Source organism: Labrus bergylta, chromosome 19 (assembly GCF_963930695.1).
Source record: "Labrus bergylta chromosome 19, fLabBer1.1, whole genome shotgun sequence".
Lineage (NCBI taxonomy): Eukaryota > Metazoa > Chordata > Actinopteri > Labriformes > Labridae > Labrus > Labrus bergylta.
This window is the reverse complement of record NC_089213.1, coordinates 24,064,820-24,092,555: the sequence shown is the minus strand read 5'-3', so window position 1 is coordinate 24,092,555 and position 27,736 is coordinate 24,064,820. Positions and strand designations below refer to the sequence as shown.

Sequence of the window (27,736 nt, the reverse complement as noted above, 5' to 3'; positions counted from 1 at the left end):
GTATTTTTCACCTCAGCACTGCCAGTGCACACAGCTTTTTTATGGGCTGGGTTCCACTGGGTGCATTAAGGAGCCCTGTGTTTTTTTAGGTTTGAGTAATGCCTCACCTCCGTTTACCACAACCTCCCCTACGGACTACAACCGCTCCTTATGATCTGTGCAGAATGTGGCCCATCAAAACGCCACTTTTTCTCCTTCCTGTGCCAGAATGATGTGCCTGTGTGGACTTTTTTATTAGCCACCCTGATCCCTGCCATGGGAGCTGTTATGAACTATAATGCACTTCACACTATGCTGCAGACTTTGAGCTGTTTTCAAGCAGGAAATGTGGCAATAAACTACTCAGAGATGAACTACTGATGAAAAGCTGTATATTTGATCAATGCATTAGATCCAAGAAGTAGTGACATTGTTCTTTTCTATTCATCTAAATCCTCTCTAAACGACAGAGATGGCGATTAAAGGAGTCTGAAATATTTCCTGCCAGCAAACTGTCACATCTGTTCCTCGTCATGATCAGCCCTCCTTCACTTCTCATCCAGCAGACACTCTTGGAGCAGGAAGAGAAAAACAAAAAAACATTGCTGTCAAACTGGCTTCAGCTCCTTGTGCTGAACTTCACATTCTCCATCAGCGATTGGATAAGACCTCCATTTGCATAAATACCTCCCACACATGCACAATTTACAGAAGCTTTTGTCTCGGAGTGCGAGGGCGTTCGAAGTCGACCTCAGACTGAATGAGTTGCTGGAATGAGGCTCCATCATCACCTTCGCTTGGCAGCTCTGAAAGAAACACTTAGTAAAGGTATTTATTTTGCACTGCTGTATGATTCATTCACATTTAAAGACATTTAAAGCTTTTTAATGTACGACTGTCTTTCCACTCATGAAGATAACAAGTCCCCGGTGAGCACGGCCGGCCTCTCTCTTTAAAGGAGGAGTCTTTGACATTGGCCGGGTCCCTGTAGAAAGGAGAATCCATACATTGATAAACACAACCATAGTACCTTATCATTTAACAGCTGTTTAAAAGCCTCCTGGAAGCGTACTGAGACTCCAGCCAATAAACAGAAAAAAGATAAAAGAGTCAGAGGTTCCCTTTTATATCCTGAAGGGTAAATAAATGCAGACCGACAGCTTTTCTTTCCCAATATATAACTTTATTTAAAATATTGTTACAATTTATTACTCTACACAACATTTTCAAACTTTTTTTTTCTGTTTTACATCGGTTAGTAAACCTTCATGTGTGTTTTTAGATATAAAACTCTCCATTTTGTAGCCTAGTTCTGAATCAGGTGTTATTGAACATCTTTAAACAGCTTGTTTTATTGTTTACTTTGCTAATCCTTTGTACAGCCGGTGCCCTGCACAGAATCAGTGATCGAAGGTGGCTCCAGCGGTGTACTCTATCATTTCCCCAAAGCTTTATAATTTCTGCTTAAATAAATAAAAGTTTTGAGTCGGAGGAACAAGAGTGCATTTAGTTCAAGAGATACTCTCTTTTTTAAATTTTTAAAACAACTATTTACAGGTTATGCTGAAGACAGATAAACAAGGCTTAGTTAATTAATGTCACTGCCTAATTGCCAAAGCCCTGTGTTTCTAAGCAATGAACAGAAGTTAATGACACGAAGGCTAACACTTTTTCAAACAAACACTTACATCCAACCCTTATGTTAGTCAGAGGCAGGACATGGCAGCTGAGACGGGAAAGCCAGCAGCGAATGCCCTCCCAGACAGACGCTTGAGATCATCCAACATCGACACCACACATAAGTGCAGATGATGAGACAAACGTAGGCGGTTCAGACAAAAACCAACAGAGTCAAAGGAGAGAGACCGACTGAGCCGCCTCACAATGCTGCTCCAAACCCTGAGCCTGAAACGCTGTCCAATTCAAAACGTCTTTGACAATATCTGCCACTGAACGATGTTAGGGGAAAATCAGTGCCAATTTGGCACGAGACTCAGAAAATGTATATGTTGCTATAGCAACAGCTCGAATCAGACGAGCATTTTAGTGGCAGTTGTGATGAACACAACTTTTTCTGAGCGTCATGTGCAGTCCACACGTGGATATCTGTGTGCTGCACTCTCTGACATTCTGTTTACGTGTTAAGTCATGTGTGAAATTCAATCCTTTTTTTACATAATCATTCACTTACAAGCCAAGACTGTCCAGCATCTCAAACAATAAACACAGATGGCCCACAGCACAGCGTACACAACAAACAAACACTGGCCAACCGTACAAAAAAAGACGTGCTTTAACATTCCTGTCATCTCTCCTCTTTCATCTCAACACTGTCACTATTTATCTCACAGATGGCCGAAACGGGCGACAGCTGACAGCCTGAGCACACCTGCCCGCGACTGAGAGCGAGTGCACAATGGCACCTGGCGCCAACAATACAAACCAAGACACAAAAATATGTATAATGAAAAAGAAAGCAGCTTTCTATAAGCCTATTCACAGCAGCATGGGCCACAGGGACAGAGAACAAACATCAAACAGTAAAAAAAAAACACTGCTTTGAATACATTATTGGGAGGGGTGAGTCAGTTTGCTGACAGGAATAAAAGGAACAGAGGCTGCTCTGAGCATGTTGAGCCAACGCGGTGCTGCCACGGCAACCACATCCCCCCCTGTGATGATGGGAGACCAACCTGGAGAGAGTAAGAGCAGAGGACAGACAAGCCGACACACACGCGTACAAACACACAACCTCTTTCTGTGTCTTCCTCAGCATCCTAAAAAAATATCAACATCATGGTTGAATGGCTCTAATTCTAATGTCATCCATCTTTGAATTGGCTATTACTTCAGCTGTCAAAATGACCATCCAGCAATCAGCACGCTGCAATTTGTTTCTCAATCAAGCAATCCACACAACATGCTGCTACTGAGGAGCATGTCTCGCTGCATGTCGTTGTACGATTCAGCCGTGTGCACAGAGGCAACAACTGGATGACAAATAACAACATTATTTGATCTTTCATTTAACGATGTTGTCAAACCATATCACAAAGTGGCAGGGAGACAGGGATGTGTGTGTGTGAGGGGCTGTGCTTGTTTACTAGACAATAGAAGACAACTCCCATTTGTCTCCATCTGTTTGGCATCTTCACTGTGCTACCGACTTAAAATATCATCTTCATTTGCCGGCTCTCACAACGACAACACGTGACCAATCACAGCCTGAGAGCTTATCGTCAATGACACACACAGACACACAGACACAGACACGCACACACGCAATTAAACATTTAATTGAACCTGATAGCTGAGCTGAACGGTAAGAAAAAAAAAATAATAATAACAATGTGAAACTTGAACTTGTGCTCTCAAAGTCAGTCAAATAAAATAAACCTTATTCTGGGTCGATGCCACAAGACGAGTGAAGCACAAGAATGAGTCAGTAATGAACCTGCCAAGTTGTAGCCCTTAGTGGGATAAACAAAACTCTACTGTGCTCAGTAGTCACAACACACATGCGCACAATGTCTCAATTCAGAAGTAGTTCGTTTTTTATCAGCATGTCAACATGCTTTTCTTTGCACTTAAAGTGTGAAAAAATTGTTTTTCACTCTGCAGAAATAAAGAAATATATCCGTGTGAAAAACAAAACTGAACTGCGAAAGTCTGTAAATGATAAATCTGTCAAATGATCATGTTATAACACACACAACTAATACTGTAGTTTAAAGGTTGCAATGACACAAAGGCAGCTGCATGCATTGCTATGTATGGTTGCAGTCACAAAACTTTATGCACCACCTACTCTCTGTACAACACACACACACACCATCTGTCCTTGCAAAGTGGTTACTGCACAACCTGCAGAGGAGTGATACTTTTGGGTGAGTTACAGAGCCCCGGGGATCACTCTTTAAGAAGCTCTGAGAGGATTTCTGTCCTGCTCTTGATCTAACTACCAAATCTGTCCGACCCTCTGCTGCCCTCTCCTGCCCGCTCAGGAGACTGCAGCTTCATACTCTCTTGTCCTTGTATCCACAATCTGTTGGACATATCTCCCATGTGTGCCATTTTTAAATCATCAACGATTTGGCCCATCAACCTTTTCTTAAGGAGATCATCTCTGCGCAGCGTCAAGCCTGAGAAAGCCCCGACTTCCAACTCTGCAAAATCACCACAATAAAACACTTGCCAGGGGGATAAATACACATACTGACATTAAATGGCAGACTGCCAAGAGACGTCGTTGTGAAGCTGCATGGGTTGGACAAGAAGACATGGTGAAAAATGGAGATTGGTTAGAGCTGCTTTGATGCAATTCAGTTAGTGTTTCACTGTGTTAGATCAAGAAACCCATTTTTATAGCTCTTATATTAATCTATATTTTATCAGAAGTAATAATGTTATGAACCCCCCTCCCACACGTCAGTTTTCAGTAAGTTACACATTTGTTGTTCCTGTTTTTCTGACAGACAGAACGCTTCCTGGTCAGACATTTCTTTAACAATAATTTTTGTGTTAATGTCCGTCTTCGGCATAAAGCACGATTCTGCTTTCTTCCTTCATCACTTACGTTAAAGAAGGGAAATGCGTATTTTTCAGTATCCCTCCATTCTTGTTTTCATCTCTACTCAGTTCAGCAGACGAGGGTCCCACTGAGGGCTTTGGACCGAGCCGGTCGTGTTGGGAGAACTGGCCGTCACAATGCGATCCCGCATTGCAGCTCCTCTTCATCGAGATGCTCCCTTTGCGCAAACGCTGCCCCAGTGCTATGTTGACCCCTGACCCCTCACACATTGTGTGTGCGTGAGTTACATCTCAACCAGTGGAGAGAGAGAGACTCGTGTCCTGCCCCCCCACATCACAGGGTGAAAACAACAGACGCTATGGAGATCTAGAAAATGACATTGAAGTTGGCTTTTGTTTGTTTTCCTTCATTGCTCTTCTTGCTGTGTATCCCTGGGGTTTGTTTAGTGTGACTATTCCAGTCTCCAAAATCATATCACTTCCAGTTTGTTTCTGAGGCGTGCATCGCCTCAGTCCGTCATTCAGTTTTCTGTGTTTGTCGATGGGCGCTCTCTGGGGGTGGCTGTGATAATGCAAGTGGACCAGTTCTAGTTTGAATGGTGAGAAATGCTTTTTTTAGGAAGTTGCGATCTCTCCTCCTAGGTGGCGCCACCCCTTCTGCTGTGTCTCCAGAGGGGGCAGATACTCTGCAACACAGAGAGATAGTTCAGGTCTGAAAGACAGGATTTTTCTCCTGCATGTCATGTGACTTATGAAAATGCTGCCTCAACAAAACACAGACCATTCAGTGTCTCAGCAACACAGTCACTATAAACCTTCCCTGAACTACCCTCCAGTTAGTAACTATAAATCCCTTATCTAGATGTTCTTAACCTCTTAACCCTTTCAGCTTCCCCTCAGCTCTTCTCTATTTGTTCCTGTAACACCAAAAGGTGCTCCATCGCCCTCGTGACAGCAGTTGCTCGTCCACATACTTGTACAGCTGGTCTCGTGTTGTCTCACATGGGGCCAAACAGTTTCAACATCCCTCCAGGAGATGGCTCTGATAACAAGTCATGTGTCTATCCATGCTTCTTTACTGAATACTTGACTAAATTATCTCGACAGCAGAAGAACTTGCTCTCCGCTGAGTTGTTAAGTACACTAAGGCGCTCTGGTGAATTGTCTATAAAATGCAGCTTCCCCCCTTGTTCCTTAAAAATGCAGTAAAGAGATAATAAAACAATACAAGTGCATCTGAATGCATCAATGTTAGTGCTGGATCTAATTTGATGACACTGAACTAAAGTTATGAATGCGTCAAATTTTCACATTTATTTCAGCCTTTAATTCAGAGATATAAAAGAAGCGGGGCACACTTAAAAATCCTCTCCCTGTCCTTACCCTTTCAGTTTCCGTCAGTTAGGGAATTTGCATAATTCATGCTGCTTGATAGGTTCTGTCATTCACATCAGCAGTCAGTACCTCATCTGAATACATATTTCTTTATGACTTGCCGTCATCAAGGCTCCCACTCTTCAGTGCTTGCTCTACTGTGATAAAAAGCCTGCCAGCTCTTGTATTTAGGACAAAACGTACATTAAAAAAAAAAAAGGATTAGAGCTTACCATTGTTGCTGCAGTTTTTGTTGTCTTTGTCAGATGCCTCTTCCTCAACCTGACAATAATAAATACATCAATAAGCAAAAGTGATACAAATGGAAAAGGTTTCACAACAGTTTAAAAATAAAATAGGTGGCTTATTGTTTTGTATTTCTAGCTTGTCATTGCATCATGTTCTTCCCAGAATGAAAGAGGAAAGGAGTGGTCCTTACCTGTTTCCTCCACTTCAGCTCACAAAAGACCCGCTCAAAGCACTCATGCATGTAGTTAAACTAAGAGGGAAACAGCAGAGAGGAAAGTTATTCAGCCTTTGATTCAACAAAATCAGCACAATTACAAAAAAAAGTCACTGTGACAAGTTACACATGTATTCACTGTATTTGCCTCTTCTAGTACTGCTTTGATACCATGAGCAGCAAAGTATGTTGTATTATAAGGTTTAAATGTAACTTAAAAACTGCTTGTATTTTTTGAATCTGAGCATCAAACACTCTGTAAGAGTAAATTCTGCTTTAATGAATAAATGGACAAATACAGAACATGACAACCAGCTGTGCCGGTGTGTGTACTCTTACGTATGGAGTGAAGATCTTGACCCAGCGAGGTTTCTTTTCTCCTCTTGCATACTCAAAACAGAAAGCCATCCCCTCCTCGTCTGTGTCCCAGCGCTGCATCTCCCCCCACTCGAAAGCGATCACCTGGTTCTGAGGGAAAGAACGATGGTTTCATTCACTAAATGAAATATCCATTGAGTTATCAATAAAGTCAAACTATCCTTTTTTAATAACTGGGACAAGTTTAAAGCTGTGTCCTTAAATAGTTCTATATGTTGGCACTTTTTGTTCAACTGAAGAAGACAAACAGTCACCTCGAGCGTGCCGTCCTCAGTACAAGCGTGCAGCTTGAAGTGATGGATGCTGATGGCTGTGATAACGTGTCCCTTCCTCCTGGAGTCACAGGAGCAGTGGGGGAACGCCACCTCATTGTAGCCCTCACATGTCCGCAACAGACTCAGGTACTAACAGACGGGAAGAAAAGTACACACATCGGTCTCTTATACTGGAAGAAAACAACTATTATCAGTCTAAATAAGATTACCTCAACATCTTGTGCTTCAGTCCAATAAAGCAACAGTTCAAGCAGTGAGCCACGAATACATTATAATACAAATAAAGGCACATTATGTGTTAGAGGCTATTTCCTGTGGTGTATTAAACCTCGTCTGATTCTCTAGTGTATGTGTGATTGATAAAGTATAAACCACAGTGTGTGTTTGTGAAAATATACGAACATGTGACCCCTGCAGTGACAACATTGAATCATTGATGTTGTAGCCTCTTTCTCTTTGCAATGGGAGCACCACTTATTTACACGTAGCTTACCGCTCTGCACTCTGCATGTTTAGCATTTTTTTCTGGTCCTTGTGATTTAAAAAAAATGTTAAACATTCCATTGATTGCCGTGCTCGTCACTGTCACGTTGAATCGGTCTACACTTACTAGATGCTTTAGCGCTGATAAATCACTGTGATTCAAATTCTTTTCAGAAGACTGCCTGACCCTTCTAGCTGTGAGAAATGATCCTTTGAAGGAGACATAGCTGTAAGCTGGCCTCATTAAAGAATACATGTTTAGGGTTTTAGCAGAAACATTTTATGCGTATATGTACCAAGAGTTAGAATTTGGATCACAATATTTTTGTATTAAAAAGGTGCACAGCTGTGATAACTACTCCATCCTTATACATTCTTCAACAATGCAATATGAAAAAAACACACAGTCCTGTACTTTCTTAAAGCACCTTCTGACTTACAGAAACTTTTAATCAGTCTGGCTTTTATATAGTGCTTTATATAAATTCAAATCTTAACATTATTGTATTGCCTTTTTTATCCTACTACAATTTAAAATATTCTTCTCCTATGTATTTAATATCTTATTGCTTTTATGTGTCGTATTTTATTTTTATACATATTTTTTTAATTCTTATTGGTGTGCATTGGTCTCTCGATGATTCTATAAACTACTTTTTCGTCAATAACTTTTCTGCACTCTTGTTAAGCACTTTGAACTGCAATTTCATTTGTCTGAAAGGTGATGTATAAATAAAGTTTGACTGATTTTAAGATGCACTAGTCGAGGATGTACAGATCCTCCCCCTGGTTCTTCTCAGTCTCTGGTCATAATGAAGTTAACAAAGTGTAATGTTTGCCATGAACATTTCTAATATCACATGCTGACCAATTTCAGAGCACCATGATCAATCAGGTTCATGTAAACAAGTGTTGCTTTATGCTAATTGATCCAAGGTTTCCCTTTCATTTAAATCTTGGAAATGTTCTGGGTAGCTAAATAGTAGTGAATGTAGTTACTCAATGAAACTCGCACACGTGCCACTTTCACTTAATGTTCTACAAACATCAATACAAACTCAGTGGCTTTATCTCGAGTGAAACCAGGCCTCTGTGGTCTTCACCATAGAGGGTGGATTTTTTTTTCTCTGTGTGTGAAAGGGTTTCTGACTTTTCTGTCCATTTGGTAACATTTTGGTGATGGCTCTGGTCAGCAGGCAAAAAGTGGAGTCGCCCAAACCCCCTCTGTGAACAAAGACTGGTCTGTGGGACTGACCGTGGCCATCTTGCGCTGCTCTGCCAGCTTCTGCAGCTGGTAGGATTTGTCCTCCGTTTTTATGAATCCCTTCTTCACATCTTCCAACGCCTGGACGGACAGGGGGTGGCATGGGTGGGGAGGGGGGTTGGGTGGACAAGTAGAGATAAAACACCATTTATTATTTAAAGTCGAAGAACAAAATGGATCATCCATTAAAAACATCAAAAGATATCAAACCATCGGTTACCAACTAGAACCAAAAACCAAATCTTTAAAATTCGGATTCTATAATCAATATTTTCACACTAACCATTTATCTGATACGATTTTGACAATGTAAATAAGTCAGTTGAAGTGATGAACCTATAAAGAATTTAAAAAATCTGCAGCTTTTTAGCTTTGCAGCTCTTTTTAGGACCTTGGCTTTGGAAAGTTCAAGAGCGTTTTGCATTAGAGGATATATTTTTCCAGTTCATGCTTTAAACTTTGTGGGATAATAGCCCAGGCTTGTAGAATGTCTTGTTTCCCTGGTTACCTGATTTAGTGTATGAGCTGTGACATTTAAAAGCACCAGAGTTGTTTGTTTTTCATTCAGAGTGCCATATGTAGAACTTCCTGGTTCATGCGTGTTATTTTGCTTAGGATGTGACTCAAGATAGATTACAGTTGTAGGGAAAGTTCCAGTTCAGACCTCAGATTGGCAACGAGAAGTGTAGAAACCTGCAGCAACTTGCAATGCGTTGGCCTTTAGTGAGCTGAAGCCCGCAAGCTAACTTGAATACATTTAGATGACACTCAGTACTTTTTAATTACAGTTTTGTTTTTTGTAGATTGTTATAATTTGTGTTGTCTTAAGTATATATGACAGTAGTGATAGTCACTGACTTGATACAGTTTTTAATACAGCTCCAAAGAATCTGAAACATAAAAACACTGACAAGAATTTCCATCAACAGAACACAAATGAGGCTAGTGCAAATGTATGGCTTGAAGTTGAGACAGGAGAACTCCTGCGTATGTCTCTTTATGTTCGGCTATTCTTGGAGCAGTCCTGTCTTTCTTCCATCCAGTGACAGTCATGGTGTTTTGATACCAGCCAGTGGTGATATCGTGCACTAGTCAGAGACACCATCAGACCACCAACATTGATTCTAGGTAAGAACAGCCAGGTTACACCCCTGCAACTTCTCCCTGCAATTTTCCAAAAGGGTTTAATCTTTCCACAAATCTTTGTTTTGGAGCTGGCCTAAAGGGACTCACTTTGTGTTCTGGATCTGAGACGGGTATGAGGAGTTAGGGGAAAGTAAAACAGTAAATTTACTTGATTATGGCTGAAATTATCCATGGCAAAAAGTGCTGACATCTCCGACAAGTCTGAACTGTTTTAATACGGTAAGGATAAGATAAAGTCTGGAAGAAAAAAAAAAGGATGACATTTTCTGCTGAGCTCCTTTAAGTTCATGGCAAGTGGGGTTCAATTATTGTTATTACCTGGTGAAAGCAGTAGTGCAGTGCCAGCGGGTTGTCTCTTAGCAACTCCTCCTCCTGGAAGCTGAACAGCCATTTGCGGAGCGCCAGGCAAGTCCCCGGCACTGCCGACGTGTAATTCTGCACATAAAGCTTGTGGGGAAACTCGTTTGGTGCCAGCTTCCGTACTGGAACAAATTATAGAAAGAGAGCGAGGGATGAAAAGAAGGGTAAGTGTCTGTTTCATCATTAAAAAAAATCCTTGCCTGTACCAAATTATCTGCCCTTGCTGTCCAAAACTGCACACACAACCCGAGGTCCACTGATATTAACTCAACAGATTTAGTGAGACAGGTTTTTATTATGACAATTAGTGGTCATATGATGCATCATCCCCAAGAGGGTTTATTTTTATTTTTTATTGTAATGTACCACATGAGTGTATGTGAGACTGCTCAGGGGCTTTTCAAGCTAAACACATAAAAGTCGGTCCTTACCGAAGGAGTGGTTGATGACTTCAAAAAGGGCAAAGTAGCTCGCCATAATACTGTCCATTCCAACCTTCAACACTAATGCCTGCAGGAGGAGCAATACAGAGTCAGTCATATTTGTAAATTCTGCACCCTTAGAATACCATGGTTTGACTTTTCAACACTTATTGTCATATTTGAGCTTGACGGCAGAATTCCAACATGTGTTCCTACCTGGTACACCTGGTCTGTGGTGCCGTTCTTGCGGACTCTGACAGAGATGGTGGTCTTGTCTGGCAGGGCTATCCGCAGTTCTACATCGGTCACTCCGTTGTAGTTCTGCACAGCCAAACAACACATAAAGAGAACAGCTGTTAAGCCACATTAACTCATGTGTGGATTAACAAGGGTGTGTGACGGCTTGTATGTACGCGTTTGCTCTGAATGACTGGAAAGTACTTCTGGATTAAAACAAACAAAACACTACGTAACAAACGAGAACTCCTCTCCCTTAGAAGTCCTAATCCTTCTCAAGTGCTGGATTACTTCAGTAGTATTTGTCTCAGCTAGTGTTATTTCTCAGAACACTAGAAAGGCAATGCAATTAGTGTTTGATTGTTTTGGCTCTCCTGTTTGAGTAGTCATGATGTGCCGAAAGCGTCATTCATGTTTTTAAATTCAGCTGCTCTAACTGCTGATGCTTGTTTGTAGCGAATAGATGACTTTGTTTACAGTGGAGGAAGTCAAACGGATTTGTTCATTATTTCATCATGCAATTTTGATTACACCAAATCAGCCTCACTATGCTCCCAATCAGATACAAACTTTGAGCTAAATACTCCCTCAATGACTCAACAAGGCTCAGGATAATGATTCTGTCCCTATCAGAATTTTAAAAGGAGCTGCATACCTCATCCGATTCAGAGAGAAACTCCTGCATGATGTCACTCTCCCCGATCACCCGCACAGAGCAGACTAGAGACAATACAGAACACAGACAGATGCAGAGATAGAGAGGGGAGTGGTGGTTATAGTAAATAAATCAATAAACAAAAGGACAGCCTTGGGTCACATTGCCTGAACTCTGTATTTAAATTCAGTGTTTGATTGTATGTTGAACATTTTCATACAGCTAATGCCTGGTCTATTTTCTGTTTCAACATCATTATGTCTTCATGCATTTAATTTACTCTTCATTTGGTATGTTTTGAAGGGATATAATTTTTTCAAAATATATGTCAGACTTGAAGGTCAGCCTTGAAAATAGAGTTTTTAACAGATTAGTTACAAAGTTAGATTTTTGTCTTTGACCGCAAAAGTGACTTCTCAAAATCAGCTTACCTCGCTCCAGATATTCCTCCAGACCTCTACGACGAGCGTCCAGCTGTTGCTCAGACAGGGAGAAGGGCCATTTACCGGGAAGTTTTGGGAAGTTGAAGTTTGAAAACTCCCTCTTTAGGTTCTGCTGAAGGATTGAGAACTCTCTGTAGCGCTTTGAGCACAGCTGTCTGCCTGACATGTACACATTGTACACCTGAGGCACCAAGACAAAGACAGAACAGACATGTCTAAGAGCACTGAAGAGAGGTAACAAAGGGTTTACAAGCAAAGAATTATGGAATTTTTCAAGTTCACCCTGAAAAAAAAGTTCACCATTTGTTTGTGAGGGGAAGAAAAGTTAAAGGTAAAGGTTTCATACTTGCACTCACCACAAACCTCTCGGAGTGCTGCTCTACATGTTTGTATGTGGGGATGGAAATGGGTACTGCCTGCTTGTCGCTGTAGTCGTAGTTTGGTTGGACATCCTCCCCGCCTTCCAATCCGTCAGCCTCCAGAGCTGGAACAGACAGCACAGCCAGAACGAGCTCCTTCTCCCCAGCACGGATCAGGTCCACCACCTGCTTATGGGTGGCACCTTCCACACTCACCCCATTACTGGAGGAAGAATGACAACAAGAAAAAGGTGGAAGGAAAGGGAAGGAGAGATAAAAAGAAAGTCAGCAGAGAGAAAACAAACTATTTTTCTGATTGTTTAGCACATGATGAAATTACATTGCTACATTTTGAATACCTCAAACACAAAAGAAACAGTTCTGGTTTTCAGCCCTGATCAGAGCAGGATACCGTGCTGCTGTGTGAAATATTAGTAAAGAATATTTTAGTGACGCAGTTTTAAAAATATTTCAAATGCATCTCTTGTTGAGCTTATCAGAATCAGAATCGGGGTTTATTGCCAAGTACATTTACACATACAAGGAATTTGACTTGGTGTATGTAAGGAAATAAAGCAGAACTAGCAACAACTTAAATAATACAGTATAAGAAGATATTACAATATATAAAATAGAATTAGAAAAAGGGGAAATATTAAAAAAAAAAAAAAAAAAAACACAAAATGTACAAAAGGTGCAATTTGGAGCTGTGCAGTGGATTATGAGAAAAATAAATAATCAGGGATGCAATGATAATATTACTCCCCCGATGCGAATTTCAGAACCCTCAACTCAGGTTCTCTCACGATATCAATCAAAATCTGGTGCTTTTTTTCCACATCTAATATTAACTGAGTAATCATTTTATGATAAGCTCAACCAAATTTTATGAAAAATGCAACCAAATTTGATCTCAACTCTGGAAAAATAAATTATTCAGTATGGATGGACCACTATACAAATGAACAATACAGTTTAGCATCCTGTTAATTTCCATCACAATGTGTTGATCCTCCATTGATAGACATAATTTAAGGGGTGCTGAGTTAAAGCAACAGAGCTCTGATGTCTCTTGTTACTTTGTGGGCATGAGACACTACCCTGCTTGGCTTCGCTGAGGCCAGATGGCACGGGCATCAGGTGTCTCTGCTAATCTTCCTATGTGAAACAGCAGGATGGACATAGAAGAGGAGCGAGCCAGCAAGAGTGGTAGCATACCAGTATTCCACTACATACCATGTATCCATATGTGATTTTTATCTGCGTTGTGTCCTGGTTCAATTAAAGCACAAATAAGTCGTATGGAGGAGACGGTAGTGGAAAACAAATTTCTAAAAAAAAGGTGAAGACAAAGGAAGAAGTTTTGATCTCATGCTAATCTGATCCCATCAAAGAAACAAAACAATGCCTGCCAGAGACGCATCTCCCTCACCATTCAACAACAAAGTAGGTTGTTCAAATGTGTATAGGTATAAGTAGGGCTGCAACTTTTGGATATAAGCCATTTACATTGATCAATACTTACATTAAATATGTTAAATGTTTATATCAAGAGCCCAAACACTGAAGAAATCATATAACAACTTAAACAGTGCCAAAGGTGAAGCCTTGCAAATGGTAAAAAACAAACTAACTAATATTAGTCTGCAGAAGATTGTGTTGGCCAAAATTATAGGTCCAAGGGTTTTTCCACTGCCGGAAAGATTCAAATATTGTATTGCGCAATAGTCTAACACAGTAGCATAAAACACCTCTTGGCAGCAGGTTTATTTGACATTCAGTTTCTTTCTAAAGCTGACCTTGACAAATCTGATGTTGTAAACCAAACACTACACTGTTTAATCGCCTGATATCACCACTGAAGCGGGAATATTGCCTTTTCTTGCTCATAAAACTTTGAACTAAAATGCTTACATGTAACAAACATACTTTGCTATGGTGATGTCATTGAGTTGTTGCGATATGATCAAGCTGGTTAATAAGTCACATGATAAGCGCAGGCCCTGTCATATGACTGAAGTCAGAGAGAAATGCAACCATGGAGTAAACACAGGTTGGCTGAAACCTTTTTGATGCCTCAGCAAACTTGTTCCTAGTTTTTGTACTTTCTCTTCTCTCTTATTCCAAGTTTAACCTTTAGTTAAGTTAAGACAAGAACTGAAAAGCTCCAATACATGTGATAAGGATTATGCTGGCCCGCAAAACATAATGGGCTTTGGATGTGACTTACAAATAACTTTCCATGTATTCATTTCAGCAGTTACCTTTTATTACTGCCTAGAATTACAACTATGGTGCTCATATCATGGACAGTTGAGTTTATCACTGGATGATGACCCTATTAAAGATCCACCTGCAACAGTGACTTAAGTAGGTGCTGTGAGGTCAGGATTGCTCCTAGAATTGACAGTTTTGCAGGATTATTCCTTTATCAAGAGTTGTTTACAAAATGGCAAACAATATAATAGGAATCCAAAATGTGTCATGTAAATAGTTTATAAGATTGTCTCTACATGACCAGAGAGGCACATCCTAAGACCATATAACATAACATGTCTACATTCCTGCACTTTAACTTGTAGTATCACTGATTGCACAGCTCCCTATGTCAATACTGTCCATTTACAACTCTGTGTTTGCACATGCACATTTAATCCATCATATTTAAGACTAGTAATGCTAAGTTAAATCCTGGTTGTATATATTCCCATTCTTAGTTTTGATATTTTTAGTGCTTATTTACTTTGTATTTAATATTATATTGTGTTCAGATTTGCTAATATTGTGTGTTTGTACAACCTGCTGCTGTAACGCCACAATTTCACAGTTAGGGATCAATAAAGTAATTCTCTTCTATTCTATTCTATTCTATATGAATTAGAGTGACAACATTGTCGTCCACTGTCTTAGGGCAGGTTCAAAACACACATCTACTATTATTATTATTATGCAAACGACAATACAATGCCAACAATGCTGTCAATTTAATACCTTAGTACTCACAAACCATATTGAAGTACTCAAAGCGCAAAGACGACAGCTACCTGGCTTAGTAGCGAGCTAAAGCTAATCAACATGCACAGCCTGTTCTGTCCAACTTATGTAAGCTGGTTAGCCTGATGTAGCAACATTAGCTAATGATTTGTCGGGCAATAATGTACCTAAACTTGCCCAAATACATTTTTCGATAATTAAAATGACACTTTTGTTGTCATAAGGGACAGGTGACGTAGCGTTACCTTCCGAATAATGGTAACTCTGCTTTATAAGCATCAAAACGGGCTGAACCAGGGCAGCTAGCTGTACATGCTAACTACCTGGCTTAGGTAGGATAGACGCTGACTTACACCTCCAGTATCCGGTCACCCTTTGATATCCCGGCTCGGTCTGCTGCTCCTCCGGGTAACACAGCGCTGACATGCTGAAGAGGAGCGTACAGTTCCCCGTTGATGCTCCGAAGCTGTCCTCCTTCGCTGACTTGACCGCGAACATTGAACCCGTAGCCCGACTCCGACTTAACGATCCTCACGGTCCGCGGACCTGACGTTACCAAAGCTGCGATCTGACCCGCGGTGCCAGAACCGACCACAGGACCGTTACGGGATGCTGAAGGTAGAGTGCTCCGAGTTTCATCATCTCCGTCTACATCCGCCATCTTTTTCCACAGGCCCTGGCCCCCCTCTTCCAGTCGGTTTCTTCTAGCAAATTCAAAACAACACTCGGGCTCTGTGTCCCTCAGCAGCGTTAGCTCCACAGACCGACTCTGTTGTTGATAACCCCGCCCCCTCGGTAGCGTCACAAGACACGGCCTCACAACGTGACCTCCCGGAGGCGTCACCGACAGTCTGCTATGTGTGCTGCCTTTCATCCTTTTATTTCTGTATCTTTCTATCATTATTATGACTAACAGATAACCAAGTTCACCGTGTTGCTGAGTCCCTTACTTATCAGGGAAAGTCTTTAATCCATAAGTAACTTTTTGTTTTTAACTTGTTAAATCCATGATATTAACAGACTTAAGAGATTGTGTTGACATTACTTTAATAGGCATTTTATAGTTTTATTTAATATACATACAAAAAGGACTTTGCCATTTTTAACAAAAGACAAAGTGCATTAAACTCTCTATATAGGGAGTAGGGAGTAGGGAGTAGGGAATGAGTGAGTGATTTAGGACACAGCCAAAGTGTAGGCTATTAAAAGACTATTAGTTTTATTTATCTCACAAGTTTGGCTTTTTAAAGTATTATTCTCTTTTCTAAACTATTTAGGCCCTAATGATTTCCCTTAGGCTATTAATTGTACTTTATTTTATAGAGTAAGGGTTTGTATCCTAGACTGTTTATAGGCTAGCATTATTATTTACAGTCTATTGTTTGTATGTGAAAGGTGTATAGCGGAGAAAAGTTAGGAAGATTCTAAGGGCCAAAGGCTGACAGGGGCCTCAAAGAATATTACTTTTTATTTTTACTTTGGCTTCCTAAATTTTTAATTATTTTTTGTTTTACATTGGGCCGTGGCAGGGCCCAAGGAGTGTGCATATGCTTATCAAAAAATCCTCAGCCAGTGATACAAAGTTATCTTAACTATTTGGAATAGTTCAAAGCAAGCTCTGACCCCGTTTAAAAATTGACTCCAAACAGAGATGTTCTTGTGCTTTGTTTTTTATGTTATCTTGCTATATCCATCCAAACAGGGATGTGCAGTCAAGCTACTGACTACAGCTTTAAGCTTCCTTCCATTTGCCAAGCACCTTAACTGCCTCTGCTTTATCTGGTCTCATGCACTACATCACTTTTTTCTATCCATTTTATATCAGTATTCATACAGTTCTGGTTACTTTATTCCTGTTGTTTCTTATCCATCATTGCACTACGGTCACTTTATTTATCTCATTTATACCATTACAGTTGTATTGTAGATACTAGTTCTGTTGTTCCAATTATTCACCATGCACCTTATTAACTTATCATTTAGTATTTGCCTACTTGCACATAGTTCTGTATATATATATATTTCTCATTTACTGCACATAGTTCTGTTTACATCTGGTTACATCTGTTAGTCCGATCACTGTCCATTTATATCTACTCTTTTTATATTTTGTATTTTTAAGTCATGTTTAAGCTTTAAGTTGTATTTAAATTGACACTTTATATTTAGGTTAAAATGTTTCGTACTTGCACTGTTGTTAATTTACTGCTCTGTATGAAAGACTTTCATATGTTTTGCTTCTTTTTCCATCTTTGAAGGACAGAGACTCAAACTGATGCCAGTATTCATCATAAAATCACTCTCAAGTCTACAAAAGCTCAATTTTAACAGTTCAAAACAAATACCAGCTAGCAGAAGTATTGTTGTCAAACAGTGCAGATTCACTTCATTTTGATGTTGGTTTTGAATTGCATGCCTTTGAATTTCCCCCCGGGGACAAATAAAGTTTTTTGAATTTGAATTTGAATTTAAAACAGAGAGGGAAAATGTAGTATTTAGAAATAATGCAGGTTGGTATCGATATATACAATCACAAAAGAAGCTGCAAGCCACAATTTACTCTAAGCGAAATCTAAACATGGAAACTCTTTTCCAAATAAAAATAGAAAATTAAAAAATATATATTTCAGACATTTAGGTAAAGTTAAAATAAGCTTACTTTATTGGTGATTTTTTAGTTGTAAAAATTTAGTAATTTTTTTTGTTGTTGTGGGAATTTTCCTTTATTAGATGGGACAGTGTATATAGATGGGAATGACTTGTGTAGAGGGTGGGGATGCATGCAGCAAGGGGCCAAGAGCTGGAGTCCAACCTGGGGCCAACCTGGGGGCCACTGACATGGGGTATGCACTATGCACACTGACCACTGAGCTTAGCTAGTGCCCAACAGTATGCTAACTTAAAATTAGCTAATTTAAAGCAGGGCTAGCTTAAGCTTAAGACCCAATAATTACAGAATTATATCCTAAAATGTGCTATTCAAGAAGGAGCAAATAAAGTAAACCATCTGACTCTAACATGTAACTTGTACAGCACAATTTTCATTAAAAGTTTACTAACATTAGCAATTTTTATGAACCTCAAGCCCCAGGTCACACCAGAGCAAGTATGGTTGGATAGGGCCTATTGAGGTGGGCAGGGAATGTTACACTCTTAATCGAAATGTTAGTTTAAACAAGTGTGTGAAACAACGTCTGGACTGTTAGCCTGCTGTGATACTGTTCCTCAACTGAAGTTAATGCAGCTATAAGAGTTAAGGCCTTAAAGCATATGTCAACTCTTAGCTCATCGTGGAAAAGGTATTATGAGCTTAATGAGCTAAATATTGTCCCCCCAACCTTTCAGAGACACACAAAGTGAACAAGTCAAAAAAAGTTTATTTTGTCATAAATCGTAACGACAAGCATTTTTGTGAATTTTTGGTATTTAAGTTAATAGCGAATATTCTTCTTCCTTCCTTGGAACAGCTGTGTTAACAGGAAGGCAGCTCTGTATGATGGCCCCAAGGTGGCGCTTGGACCCCTATTTTTTGCCAATGAAGTACTCGTGGCACATCACAGTGAGGCAGCAGATCATTTTGCCAAACTCTTCAAAGTCCACACTGTTGTCCTTGTTCGAGTCCAGCTCGTTGAAGATGCGGTCCACTGCTGCTTTGTCAGTGGCTTTCTGCAGGTGAGAAGAGGGTTAGCGTACATAACCGATCATCTTTTTTTTTCTGCAGACCTAAATTGAGAAGGATCAGAGGTCACTCACCCCCAGCATCTCTCCGAGTTCATTCTGAAGCAGCTCTTTCAGCTCTGCCTTGTTCAGGGTGTGTTTATCCCCCTCCCTGCCAGCGTATTTTTCAAAATTGCTGATGAGGAGGGCCATGGCAGTCTGGATTTCAGACATGATGATATTTGACTCTAAGAGGACAGAAAGGAAAATTGTTATAAAGTGAATCATTATAAAAGCACATCTTCAGTCGAGACAGACCTTGAATTTTCTTTATATATCCTCAGCTCACAAGCTGCAGAAACGGATGAAGCTGATGACGCTCTTATTGAATGCTGCTTCATCTCATCCTATCACTGATACTTTTACAGGTCATGCGGCAATGTTGGCTGAATTTTGGAAAGTTAACTGAGGAATGCATTGAAATCAACAGCATCAACAGGAAATGGCTGCAAGGAAAGGAGAGGAAACCGTGGAAAGTAGGAACTGTTTGTTTGGTGAGGGATTAAGTAAGAGTTATTTAGTTTTACGTGGATGATTCATTCAGCATGTACAAAATAAAGACAATTACACACATGTAATGGCAAAACAGAAACATTAAAGATCCTTTAAGAGTTCTAAAGAAATAAGTAGTGGCTAACTTCGCTGCTTTCCACTCTGCAGGTGTTTTCGTCTGATTTTTCCACAGAACTGGGGATAAAAATAACCCCCTGGTTTCCACCGGGACCCAGATAACCCCCCGTCACCGGTCTCTGATGCAGCGTCAGGACAGTGTTGTGACAACAGTTTAAGCTCTCTAGGTAACTCCGTTGAACAAGGTAAAGAAGCAGGTCAAGACTTGACTGAAGTCCCACAAGTGTCTTCTGTGCTCTAAAATTCTGCATGTTGTGAAAATGTGTTTTATTGTTTTCCACCGACTCCATGAACCCGAGAGAGTCCGTTCTTGTTGTATTCTGACTCAGATGTTGCAACTGTGTCTTTAGGGTGTGGTGATCTGAGGAAACTGTGGCATCACACTGTCATAGCAGATGGAAAGTGAAGAGGAACACAGAATTTAACACATACGGTCCTGATGTTTTTAATAGGTTTGAATAAGAATGAAAGCTCAACACTAGCTTCTAGTGCATCATTAAAAAAATATATATTCCAGGCTAAAGTGTGCTAAATAACTTGCACCAGAGCAAAATGAGCAATGCCTGTTGCAATGTTTTTCTCATGACAGAGGAAAGGAAATCATTGCTGGCTTAAAAAAACGAAATGCACACAGAGCTGGTAACTCTGCAGTTGTATTTTAGCTAAAATGCCTTTATGGCTATTTATGACAAGTTATTAAAAGTTAAACGTTTTGGCACAAATTTTAACTGCGATCAGGCAACAGACAGCAAGCATGTTTGAAAGTTTCTACTCACCAAAGCTGACTTGCAGAGACTCAAGGAGACGAGAAAGTGAAAGTGGGTCTTGGAGGAGCCGTACTGATGCAGACATGGATGCTTAGGATGCTTTATACCCCACCCTTGATCCCTCCCTCCATAATGCTCCTTTCATCTCCAACCACTCCTACTGCTACCCAATGACACTCTGCATTGCCCAAGTTATTCTCTAAGAAACACTGGCTTTATGTTGCTAAGACAGTCACCAACAAACAGCTGATGATTATTCCTGCTGGAGTTGTTAAGAGTCTGCTGTGGATCATTTTATGCTTCATATCTTTAAAATGTAATAAATATAATGTGTGTTTGCCTTAAGAGGGGAATTTCAAAGCTGACAAATTGGTATCATTTGATGCATTATTCCCCCCATATGATGACTGAAGGCCTGCATTTAAACCTGCATTTATTTCTCTAAAGAATGTAGAGAACACAAGACTATTAAAGAAAACTTAAAAGTGTACCGTACCTTTATGACTATCTTCATCATAAAAAGTCAGATGTTTCATTTAAAAGTATTTGCATCGTCTTGCTCATTGAAAGTTAAAAATGATATTTGGCAAACAAATGAGGGGAGACAGAGAGAGAAATGACTTTTGCTTTTTTTAAATGATGCACGCTCATACAGCTGCTCCTTTTAGAGGTCTTTATAAAAATCCTTACCCTAACAGTTTATCAAGAATTAAGAAATTTAAAAAATCCATAAACTCTCGGGGGACAAAAAGAGGAAACGCTGAAGCCGTTTGAGAAATCTAACTACGTCATAGAAAAAGATTTCTGTGAATGTGAATCATGATTGTTCTTCTCCCTGCCATTTGTTTGAGTTTGAACGCTTACCACACAATGTAAATCTTCCTGAAACACATCCCACTACATTACATTTTGATCATTTTTCTGACTTTTTAGAAGTCTGAAGAGCAACAGTGTTGAGTGAGTACTTTGTTTCAATGCCCTCTTTAAAAATCTCACCCAGGCACACAAAGCAGTGCACAGTAATGTTTGTTCAGAATGAATTATGCATGTATCAAGGAGGCACTTTTATGGTGTTGTGTGTGAATATAAATAACTTTGTCTACTTGTTTTTAATTGTCTGGGATGCACATGATTCTTAAGTGAAAACCTCGGACGCAGTGACTCACTGAGTGGTGATTGTTATGGTCCTGTGTCCTCTCTTCCTTGCAGTTTTGTGGTGGAAGCTGTGACTAAGAGTCATGTCCCTGAAGCAATCATGAGTCATTCTGCAAAGAGCAGAAATCAGGGAGGAAAAGAATTAGCACTGGAGCAACTCTTTCTGTGTGTTTGTTTCTGTGTTTGTTTCTGTGTGTGTGTGTGTGTGTGTGTATGTGTGTGTGTGTGTGCGTGTGTGTGTGTGGTCTGGTGTTTGACTTTGAGTTTAAAAGAAAATCAAAGGTCTTTTCCTTCCTCTCCTTTGTGGTCTGCTGCAATTGTTTCACTCTCTAATTAACAACTTCAGACAGAGTTCAGTTCAGTTAGGATCATAGGTTTAAAGTTGAGGCACGGTGAAATGACAAACAATCATGTTTTCTGCAACATTGTTTGTATAAATACATTTTTGTGCATATTGGATTGTCCCTGCCTGTGTGGAAAGCATTACTCAAACTTTCATACTTCCTCATCTTACTCACAATTCCCAAATAAGGGAGGGTGTAACCATGGAAACACTAATCTGTATCATTTCCAGCTGTGATTCTGATATGAAAGTATTTGCAGAAAGGCTGGGGCAGTTTGAAAATCAAATACTCCTGTCCAATATTATGATTCAAGTTGTACTCTTCTGCCATCTAGTGGTCAAACAAAAGAATACCAAAAATAAATGTTTCTGCGACAGAACCTAAAAACCCGGAAACCAACAACAGCAATTTTTGATTAAACAACCAATATGTCAATAAAGTCATAATTTTAGAAATGCTATACAACCCACCTTTTTGGACCCCCCTTACTTGTATCTTAAAAAAAGCTGCGTAACCCCGGGACCCACAGGAAACAAAAGTGTTACACTGCTGTCAAAACCAACGTCAATACAATTGTTTTTATAAAAAAAAAAGACCCAACAGAATGGGCCTACATGCATTAGTTGTTGCCAAAAGACTTTAGTAAAAACTATGAAGTGTGTGTGTTATCATTATTTCAGTTAATTATGCAAATATGTTATATTATAATATAGAATATAAATATAATATTATACATAACATCACCCTCCCCTCCAACCCCGATATCTTTGGCATCATGAGTCGCTTCTTAATTGTAGGCTACAAGAACTCTAGTTTCAAGAAAATGAAAATTCTCTCCTTCTTATACACTCCCTTTTTTCCAGAGCAGAGATTAGACTGAGATTTGAATCACAGCAGGAAAAGGTGTTAACACTGTTATAGTTTTACATTTCATCTTGGCAAGCCATGATGTGGTGACAGTGAGCCATCATTTACAGTACAAGGACCTGAAGCAACTATGGGATACTGCTATCTTCATTTGAGTATTTACTACTATGCTTTTCCTGCCCTGACATGTCAGTTTATTGTGTTAAGGGAACCACAGTTATGTAGCTAACTTCGACCTTGTTTACATTCTTCATAGATGGGGCCAAGCCAGGCTGGGATACAGAGATAAAATAGTTACCAGTCTACAGATCTGTTGGTTGGTTGTTTTTACTTTTGCATTGTGGAAAAATAATCTGTTCTTCATCTATCAGTAAAGTGAGCAAATAATCAGCTTTAAAAAGGAAACAGAAACACACACAATGCATTGTTGTTTTTAGGAAGCAACTTCCCCATCTATGAAGATGAGAACAGTTTGAAGAGATTCTCCATAGGAACAGCTTCAACCAGCATGTTTGATGGTATAGGGTCGACAAAAGGTGTGGCTTCCATGAGTGATTGTTTACTAGTCTCCAAAGTTACACAGCAACAAACCTTCACTGAACAACAAGTGAGACATCTTCAACATATGAGAAAAAAGCTGTGACTAAGATGTTCTTACTCAGAGAACAAGCTTTGGTCTGTTCATTGACCCACCTCATCTGATATCTTGCTTCATCTCAGATAAAGTTATTGATCTTATCACAAATAATGGTGGTGTTGTTTTAACCCACATGATAAACATGAAGCATGTATATATCTACAAACTAACAGAAAAAAAATCAACTGCAGAACAGAAGGCGTGTTGAAAAAAAAAACAGCCTGCAAAGTAGGAATTCCCGGCCTCAGCTTTGGATCACATGGGAGTGGCTCTTGTGTAAACAGAGGGCTGACTATGAACTCTAGCTACACACACACACACACGCGTGCACACACACACACAAAAATAAAAAAAACTGTGCGTCATAACATAGCAACTTGAGTGTTTGCTCAGTAACCATGAACATTGTGCCCAAGGAGGTGTGCAGGGTTGAAGAGGCTCATTATGAGACTTTTTTTTGCCCATAGTTTTCTCCTCAGGAAGTGAAAGTTCCGCTTATTTAACTATTATTTTCGTAACCTTAGAGCAACTGTGGCCAAAAATTATATACGAAAAATATTTGTGGTTGAGTTTGTCAGTGCTAACATAGTCAGAGAAGCAGTTCTGCATGGAAAACTTAAAGTAAAAGAGTTAGAAGGTGGGACTTTCCTACTCATCTCTGGAGTTGCTCAGCTTTCACCAGATATGAAGCACAATGAGAAGAATTTGAGGGAAAAAACATTTTGTACTGACCCTCTGTGCCCCCTGGCTCAGGCCCTGCATATTTGTCACTGTGCCATTCTGTCCTGATTTATCTAATCACACAAACAACAAAGATACAACTTTGATTCTCTTTGTAAAATAAATGAATCATAATCAGCTGAGTTGCAACATCAACTTGGAGGAGGTGTGTTTGTGGCTGGAACATTCTGCAGATTCCTCAGAGCAGGGATAAGTCAGACCTTATCAAACAGACAGGGAGAGGTTTGTCTGAACTTTCATACCCAGGTGACATGAAATGAATTACAACATAACGCCTAATGTTGCTGCTACAACTGCCAAGGAAGTGAGTACACGAGGTCTCTGGAATAAGCTAAGATACCAGTGTGTGTATCAGCACAAAGACAATGACAAGAAAAGAGCAGTGATTTTAAGACTTTTGTCAATTTTTGATAATTGGAAGCAAACACAACTTAACATAGACTTACAATAACCACACACAGCACTTTTGAAATTCTACAGTCCATTTAATGGTTGAAATGATTCAATTTTTTACAAAAATTTAAATGCTTTGTGGCTTTCCTATTCGGCCTCCTGCTGTTGTCTTTTTCACTGTTTTGCCATCTTCTTCATGTGCATCTGGTAGCACTGCTCACAGGCAATGGACAGTCCAACAACCAGAGAAACAAACTCCTCAAAGTCCACCTGGCCATCGCCGTTGGTGTCAAGGTCCTTCATGATTTTGTCCACAGCAGCAGGGTCCTTCTGAGACTGTGGTGAAAAAAAAATAAAAAATTGGTGTGAGGAAGGCATCAACAAAAAAAGAACTGTAAACTGTGGTTATAAATGTACAGCTTCTCACCATAAGAAAGTTTGACAGCTCAGACTCCATCAGCTCTCGGAGCTCTCGCCGGCTCAGTGTGGCTTTCTGACCTTCCTTAGAGGCGTATTTGTGGAACACCTTGATGAGGGACTCCATGGCTGACTCTAGCTCTGAAGGCATGGTTGTTCAGGTGTGTTTGGTCTACAAAATAAAGGAAAAAAAGTTCACTTGTAACTTGTACAAAAGTACTAAAATCATACCATTTAACCACTTTTCTGAATTAGTCCATGAAGAGAGTGAATTCAGAGGGACCTGGTCATGCACTTCATAAAGATGTTGTTTTAAATTAGCTTCAATCAGCTAATGTTCGCATTTAGCCACTTCCTTGGTCGTGTTCAGTGGGATCTGACTGGACACTTTGTTACCTTTCAAGATTTAAAAAAAAACAAAAAACAACTTTATTGTCTATCACATTGTGACAGAAAATTACCTTTTGTTGAGGCTCAACATGAAAACATACAAACATTCACACTAACACTCACATTAGGTCATAAATAGCTAAAAGTACCCTAAATAGGTAAAAAAAAAAAAAGTGCTCATTTGTGTTGTAAGCTATGGTAGAAAAGTAATACTCTTATCAGAAGAATCTCTTACATGCTCCATTGATGACACTTTGGATGAATTTAAAGGGGCATGAGGGAGTTTAAGGCAGAATAGCTGAACATCACAGTGGAGACTGTAGTCTTTTATTATTTTCTATTTACAAGAAACCAATTCTGGAACTGACTCGTCACCAAACTGCAGCCGGCTCCAGTGAGAACGAGCTCCATCAGAGGATCCTGTAGTTTAAGTTCTAGCTGAAATAGAGGTCTGCCTCTGTTCTGTAACAGAGATGATCTCATCCACAGTAGGAGGACGTGATCCAGTCCAATGAAGGGAAAGCTTAACTTTGCTCTCTGCTCCAGCGCCCTGCCCACCCATGAGTAATGCTCATGAGAAGTTAGAGACGCTCTGTTATTACGTTGTTTGAAAAAGCTTATAGCTAAAGTAACCACTACACATACTGCACTGATCGGGAAAAAAATACTCAGATCATTCTGAACACTGTGTCCAAGCTGTTACTGTAGAGTTACTAAAATGAGAAGTGGGAGGGAAAACAGGGTTTGTGAATTTTTTTGGAGTGAAAGAAGGAATGGAAAACTTCAGCTAATAAGAAAAAGAAATGCTTTGAGGCCCAACATGTTGAAATACAATGCAGTAAATGAGACTGTGCCCTATAGCAGCAGAGTCCATGCACTCAGTGTAACCACACCCTGTTTAACTGTGCCTACCTGCTAACACACAAAACTATACAGTTTTAACTAGATTACAAGGAAATTAAATCTGTTAAAAAACTGAAGAAATAACTTGAAACTTTTATGAGTGCTGCTTAACCCATCTTTACATACAGATATACTGACAGGCTTAAAATTAGTTAAATTCTGGTCACACTTAAACTCCATACTAAGTTCACTGCATATATTCAAAAAATGTAGGACAATATGAAATAAAAACACTAAGCTCCTCGTTACGCAAATAATTATCTAGATTAGACTGTGTTTAAAAAAAAAAACCATAACGGGCGCACCACCAAGTCTTTCATTGTCAGATGAAGAACTAATCCAGTACAATATTAACATACCCAAACCGAGTATATGCTGTGCCTACAGTATAGTGTTATTTCTTACCGTGCAGAGCTGGGACGAGTGTTGGCAGAGGAGAGACAAGAATGTTCAGAGTTTGGGAATAAGTGAGACAGATCTTTATAGTCCAGCCCCTCCCTGCTGCTGTGTGCTCATAGTGTGTGCTATGAGTCAAACTGTGATACTGACACACGCTGATAGGAGGCGCTAACAACATGCTTATAACACAAATATTAAGTTTGTAAGCTTAACAGATTACTGTAACGTTATTTATTAAGAAAGCTCACTATAAGGAAGTCTTCAAACTCAAAAAACAAAACAAAACAAAAAAGCCTGTTGGACTATACTGACATTAAAACATGATGGAATCACAGAAATGATGTGATCAGCAAAGCCAAGTCAGCAAATATTGATTACACATTACAAGGTTTACTAAACAGGATAGTCCCTCAGTGACTGATAACACATCTGATTGGATTAAGAGTTAACCAACTGAAGACATCACTGTTAACTTCTTCAGTAAGTGTTCCTGTGAGAAACGAACACGTGTAAATATTACAGATGAATCTATGGTGAAGTCTTTCCCTGTGTTGATCTTACATTATTAAAATCACCTGTTTTTTTTCATTTATTATTATAACTTTTTGGAATATATATATATAAATAAATATATATATTTTTCAATATCACCTGTTTTTTAATATTATTCTTATGGGTTCATTTATCCTATTGAGCCAGGGGTACAAGGGAGGCTCAAGTACCTCAGAATAATTTTGAGGTAATGGTTTGAGTGTTTTCATTTCTAATCTTCTTTCATTCAAGAGACAATTTTTTTTTTTTTACTTAGTTCTTTATTTGTAAGTTCAGTTTTACAGCATCAGGTATTTTTTACAGGATGACAGTAGATGCTACAAAATATAATCTCCAAATGGATTGTGAAATGGTAAAAGGACTTGATGGATTCCAGGGAAACATTTATGAATCCCACGAGTAGGCCTATCTTACAGAATATACTGTATATAGATACATCCCACTGTATATAAAATAGAGGCT

General features: G+C 39.5%; 3 protein-coding genes and 1 long non-coding RNA gene across 4 annotated transcripts; 1 reads left to right on the top strand and 3 right to left on the bottom strand.

Annotated features, from left to right (window-relative positions):
• Positions 1-1,140: 1,140 nt before the first annotated feature.
• Positions 1,141-16,136, bottom strand: snx27a (sorting nexin 27a). The gene is made up of 13 exons (XM_020640227.3): positions 15,716-16,136; positions 12,366-12,591; positions 11,998-12,190; positions 11,567-11,631; positions 10,891-10,995; positions 10,684-10,762; positions 10,211-10,374; positions 8,738-8,827; positions 6,979-7,128; positions 6,686-6,814; positions 6,323-6,382; positions 6,117-6,165; positions 1,141-5,195 (listed from the first exon to the last, which is right to left on the bottom strand). The coding sequence occupies exons 1-13, from the start codon at positions 16,021-16,023 to the stop codon at positions 5,125-5,127; spliced, it is 1,689 nt and encodes a 562-aa protein (XP_020495883.1). The 5' UTR covers positions 16,024-16,136; the 3' UTR covers positions 1,141-5,124.
• A 2,585-nt stretch (positions 16,137-18,721) lies between these two features.
• On the bottom strand, positions 18,722-20,636 carry LOC109988688 (ictacalcin). The gene is made up of 3 exons (XM_020640252.2): positions 20,486-20,636; positions 19,116-19,267; positions 18,722-19,028 (listed from the first exon to the last, which is right to left on the bottom strand). The coding sequence occupies exons 1-3, from the start codon at positions 20,559-20,561 to the stop codon at positions 18,885-18,887; spliced, it is 372 nt and encodes a 123-aa protein (XP_020495908.1). The 5' UTR covers positions 20,562-20,636; the 3' UTR covers positions 18,722-18,884.
• On the top strand, positions 19,440-20,601 carry LOC136177158 (uncharacterized). The gene is made up of 3 exons (XR_010664799.1): positions 19,440-19,573; positions 19,740-19,894; positions 20,060-20,601. It is a non-coding gene; the product is annotated as an uncharacterized lncRNA (long non-coding RNA).
• A 4,048-nt stretch (positions 20,637-24,684) lies between the features above and the next one.
• Positions 24,685-26,864, bottom strand: s100a10a (S100 calcium binding protein A10a). Its single transcript, XM_020640218.3, has 3 exons — positions 26,729-26,864; positions 25,041-25,202; positions 24,685-24,949 (listed from the first exon to the last, which is right to left on the bottom strand). The coding sequence occupies exons 2-3, from the start codon at positions 25,179-25,181 to the stop codon at positions 24,788-24,790; spliced, it is 303 nt and encodes a 100-aa protein (XP_020495874.1). The 5' UTR covers positions 25,182-25,202; positions 26,729-26,864; the 3' UTR covers positions 24,685-24,787.
• Positions 26,865-27,736: the final 872 nt, after the last annotated feature.

What these genes read in the sequence shown, in the direction of transcription:
- LOC109988688 (XM_020640252.2), bottom strand. Translation starts at nt 20,561, where the DNA reads ATGTCTGCATCAGTACGGCTCCTCCAAGACCCACTTTCACTTTCTCGT. An exon ending in GTCTCTGCAAGTCAGCTTTG is followed by an intron (nt 19,268 to 20,485) that starts GTGAGTAGAAAC and finishes CTGTCCTCTTAG; the next exon opens with AGTCAAATATCATCATGTCT. An exon ending in AACTCGGAGAGATGCTGGGG is followed by an intron (nt 19,029 to 19,115) that starts GTGAGTGACCTC and finishes TCTCACCTGCAG; the next exon opens with AAAGCCACTGACAAAGCAGC.
- snx27a (XM_020640227.3), bottom strand. Translation starts at nt 16,023, where the DNA reads ATGGCGGATGTAGACGGAGATGATGAAACTCGGAGCACTCTACCTTCA. An exon ending in AGCACTCCGAGAGGTTTGTG is followed by an intron (nt 12,191 to 12,365) that starts GTGAGTGCAAGT and finishes TTGGTGCCTCAG; the next exon opens with GTGTACAATGTGTACATGTC. An exon ending in TCAAGATCTTCACTCCATAC is followed by an intron (nt 6,383 to 6,685) that starts GTAAGAGTACAC and finishes TTTCCCTCTTAG; the next exon opens with TTTAACTACATGCATGAGTG.
- s100a10a (XM_020640218.3), bottom strand. Translation starts at nt 25,181, where the DNA reads ATGCCTTCAGAGCTAGAGTCAGCCATGGAGTCCCTCATCAAGGTGTTC. An exon ending in AGCTGTCAAACTTTCTTATG is followed by an intron (nt 24,950 to 25,040) that starts GTGAGAAGCTGT and finishes TTTTCACCACAG; the next exon opens with TCTCAGAAGGACCCTGCTGC.